Source organism: Austrofundulus limnaeus, unplaced genomic scaffold (assembly GCF_001266775.1).
Source record: "Austrofundulus limnaeus strain Quisiro unplaced genomic scaffold, Austrofundulus_limnaeus-1.0 Scaffold361, whole genome shotgun sequence".
NCBI classification, from domain to species: domain Eukaryota; kingdom Metazoa; phylum Chordata; class Actinopteri; order Cyprinodontiformes; family Rivulidae; genus Austrofundulus; species Austrofundulus limnaeus.
The window spans coordinates 1116-5534 of NW_013952763.1; the positions used below are offsets into that span (position 1 = coordinate 1116).

The 4419-nt window shown below is 42.6% G+C and overlaps 1 protein-coding gene across 1 annotated transcript; it reads right to left on the reverse strand.

The window, feature by feature from the left end:
• Positions 1 to 603: 603 nt before the first annotated feature.
• LOC106528141 (glycogen [starch] synthase, muscle) lies at positions 604 to 4379 on the reverse strand. The gene is made up of 7 exons (XM_014023228.1): positions 4282 to 4379; positions 3930 to 4122; positions 3670 to 3796; positions 2262 to 2357; positions 1990 to 2153; positions 1818 to 1898; positions 604 to 1727 (listed from the first exon to the last, which is right to left on the reverse strand). Exons 3-7 carry the CDS (start codon positions 3746 to 3748, stop codon positions 1482 to 1484), a joined length of 666 nt encoding a protein of 221 aa, XP_013878682.1. The 5' UTR covers positions 3749 to 3796; positions 3930 to 4122; positions 4282 to 4379; the 3' UTR covers positions 604 to 1481.
• Between the last annotated feature and the right edge of the window lie 40 nt (positions 4380 to 4419).

Consider the following 4419-nt stretch of genomic DNA (forward strand, 5'->3'; position numbering starts at 1 on the left):
CCAGCCGTGGGAGAGGCTGGCAGGGAAGCCTCTGCCGAGCTGTGAAAGCTGTTTCTGGCTTCAAAGGGAAAATCCAACTAACTGCTGACTGTCAATTTTGGAAGCTGCACTAGCTTTTAAAACCTCTTATGGGCGGAGTCAAGGTTTTAAATTGACCAATGAACAATATTACACCAAGTTTTTAACAAATCAAATGTTTTGGAGGGAAAACTTTACTTCAAGACAAAGAAAAGGGGGTGTTTTAGTTTAATTATCTTGCATCTAATTAAAGGGTGAGACATCTTGTTTACCTCAGTAAAATAAGAATGTCACATTGTTAAAATTCAAAGCCTAAGGTTTTCTAAGGTTTAAATCATGTAATAAACACTGTTTAAAATCATGAAATAAAAAACAAGCACGTGAGTTCCTTTGTTCAAGTCACTGAAGAGTCTGGTTAAAGGCATTTTATGGCCTTTCCCCCTCTCCTTTGAAGAAAACAGGCAGGCAGTCCTGATGGGGGTTGGAACAAAGCGTCAGGAAGTCTGGTTGAGTTTGTGTAAGATATGCTAATTCGAGGCACAAAGGGAAAGGTCCATTCAACATCCTTGAAAAAAAAGTCTGAAGTTACAGTGGATTTGATTTCTTCCTTTAAGCAGTCATAGAATCGGTTACATCTAATCAGAAATTATTAATTAAAGGAGGAAAATGCTACACATATGAAATGTTTTCCCTTCTCGTTCTCTCACACACTTACATCTTCCTCTCTCTACGAATAAATACTTCCTGATAGTGGGAAACGGAGGACCACACGTGTGCGCACAGTTAAGTGTGGTCAGCGCTGAAAAACTGATGCAATAAGGCGAAAAAACAAAAAGAGGAAAAAAAAACTTTCTCAAAGTGACACCAAGACTTTCCCAAGCTAATCGTTTTTGTGCATCTTGTTTCATTTTTGGGGAATTTGAGTAAACAAAGCGTTTGAAATAAAGCTACAACAACGTGAACAGTTCTGCTTTGAATGTAAAAAAAATGACAAACTGGTAAAATGAAGGAGGGTTCTGTCGTTTTCCCTGCTCTGACTCGTGTTTGAATCAAGTATAAAACTCTTCTCTAGCGGCTAAACATTAAATCTATTTTCTCTATGCTTTAGATYTACATTATCCAGTGTTAGTACACTACTAAATCCAGCAATACTATTATTTTTTGCATTTATTCTACCCACTGGCTGCATTGCTGGTGTAATATTGAAAATAAAACCTATGAAACGGGCTGATAGTTTTTAAAGTTCTGAGGTACAAACTGGTTGGGAAGACACTAACAGTGATGTGTTTTTCCCCCCCACAAAAAGCCACAACTAAATTCATCACACCCACTAAACACAGCTGCACTCAAGTATGATGTTTGTAGTGCAAGGATGTACTAATGATTGCAACAAATAAAAGTTTCACTAGTGAGGTTCAGCCTGATCGGATGGATCTTTATGCACGTATGTTTCTACGTCTCGCTCAGTTTTTCTCACTCGGCAGCTCCTCTTCGTTCCCGTTGGCTCCCAGGAGAGCAGAGACTTTGTTTTTAGTCGGCACGGTGTAGGGCTGACGGATGTTCACTCGGTTCTTCTCCGCCTCCAGCTCCTCGTCGTAGCGCTCGTCCTCCTCGTTGTCTTCAGCCTCACTGTGGTGCGGCGAGGAGTGGCGGGACAGGGCCGGGGACGGAGGTACGGAGGCGGGTCGGGGGTAACGGAAACCTGCAGTCTGAGGAAGGAAACAGGAGCTCGGTCAGTCCCTGGAATATATATGTTTGTGTTTAACAATTTGTCTTTTTATTTTGACACAAAAACTCACTGAGGCGGTCTCTTCGGGTTCATACACATAGGTGTCGGGGAAAGCTTTAGCAAGGGCCATGTGACGAGCCGCTACGTAAAACTGAGCAGAGGAGGAGGGAAAAAGAAAAAAAAATCAAATAAAAAAGGTAATGTTTATAATAAAGTTAATGTTTAGGGTTTAAAAATCTTACCCTGCCAAGGTATCTCCAGTCCAGGAGGTCACTCAGGCGCTCAGTGCGATTCCTCTGGATGATCCGYTGGCGCCGGCTCTGCTTGCAGAACTGGAACAGGAAGGAAGTGAGCTGGTTACACGACTCGTCAACCCCCTTGTACCGACGGTCGAGAATGTAAATACCAGTCAAAAAAATAAAAGTAAACAAAGACGCAAAGGGAAATCCAGCAGCAATCATTCACGTATAGATTTAAAAAGATACATTTTAAAAAGGGAGTAATAAATACGTACCATACGATGTAGGGTCTGCTATGTGTTCCTCCATAAAACATCCAAAACCTGACAGATTTGTTGAGATGGAAAGAATCCCCATGACTGTGCACTCAGCTGGTGATGACACGAACATGAAGAAATTTGGTTATGCCAACTCTTTTATTTGCTTTTTGGTTGTACTGTTCTACATTTTGAGCTTCCTTTAAATTTTCATTTGCTATGGAGAGACATGTTATATAATAAGTGGGGAGCTACAGGGGTTGGACAATGAACCTGAGTTTTAGACCACAATAATTTATTAGTATGGTGTAGGGCCTCCTTTTGCGGCCAATATAGCATCAATTCGTCTTGGGAATGACATACACAAGTCCTGCACAGTGGTCAGWGGGATTTTAAGTCATTCTTCTTGCAGGTTAGTGGCCAGGTCACTACATGATGCTGGTGGAGGAAAATGTTTCTTGACTCGCTCCTCCAAAACACCCCAAAGTGGCTCAATAATATTTAGATCTGGTGACTGTGCAGACCACGGGAGGTGTTCAACTTCACTTTCATGTTCATCAAACCAATCTTTCACCAGTCTTGCTGTGTGTATTGGTGCATTGTCAACCTGATACACTGCATCGTCTTCAGGATACAATGTTTGAACCATTGGATGCTCATGGTCCTCCAAAATGGTTCGGTAGTCCTTGGCAGTGACGCGCCCATCTAGAACAAGCATTGGGCCAAGGGAATGCCATGATATGGCAGCCCAAACTATCACTGATCCACCCCCGTATTTCACTTTGGGCATGCAACAGTCTGGTTGTCCTCACTGTAACTCTCATGGATTTGAGGAAAACGGTAAAGGTGGACTCATCAGAGAACAGGACATGTTCCACATTGTCCACAGCCCAAGATTTGTGCTCCTTACACCATTGAAACTAACCTTTGGCACGAGTGACCAAAGGTTTGGCTATAGCAGCCCGGCCGTGTATATTGACCCTATGGAGCTCCCGACGGACAGTTCTGGTGGAAACAGGTGAGTTGAGGTGCACATTTAATTCTGCCGTGATTTGGGCAGCCGTGGTTTTATGTTTTTTTGGATACAATCCAGGGTTAGCACCTGAACATCCCTTTCAGATAGCTTCCTCTTGCGTCTACAGTTAATCCTGTTGGATGTGGTTCGTCCTTGGTGGTATGCTGACATTACCCTGGATATTGTGGCTCTTGAAATATCACAAAGACTTTCTGTCTTGGTCACAGATGCACCAGCAAGACATGCACATAATGTTGAGTGCAATGCAATATTTTGAGCAAAACTGTGCTCTTACCCTGCTAATTGATTCTTCACACAATCAATCAATCAATCAATCAATCAAATAAATAAACAAACAAACAAACTCTTCCATGATACAAGTCCATATATGCATCTGTGTTCACATCTTACCTGGTGTGTAGCCCCAAGGGTCATAGTAAGAAGGGAAGACACCAAGGTGGCAACCTCTGACGAACTCCTCATAGTCCATGGGAAGCAGAGGGGAGGTAGATGAGAGGAACTCTGGATGGAAGATAATCTGAGGAAGAAGAAGTGATTCAGACCTGAGCTCTCACTAGAATACTATAAGCAATAAACTGGGTAATTCCTGCAGACTTGAAATAACCGTGACAAGTGGTGTCAGGGCTGATACTTCTTGGCTCCTGTCGTACCTTGACTCAGTCAGCAGAGCTGTTGAAAAGGCCGATGCGGCGGACACTGTTAAGGATGGGGTCGCTGCTGTCCTCCAGCATGTTGTGGGTGCAGACCGGAGGCTGGCTCTGCCTCTGAGTGGCAAAGATGGCACGCTTCATGATGGTGAAATCCTCTTTGTCCAGCATCTTTGACACATCTGGCAGCTGCCCGCTAATAGAAAACACAGATAAAGCAGCATTTTTGGAAAGAAATGGCGTAATACAAAAGAAAAACTTGAAAACGTTGGTTATTAACTTAGATTTCTGTAATCCAAGGGGATTATTCCACATTATAATAATCTCTTCAGGTAGAATCAAGTGGTTAACTTACACTAGTAGTGACTCATAGAGTTTCTTTCCAAAGCGCTCCTTCACAGTATGAGCAGTATCCCTGCAGACAACAGTAAAGAAAATAGAAACAAGCTTTAATAATAACAACAAGCCTTTTCACTCAGCTACATTCACAGCA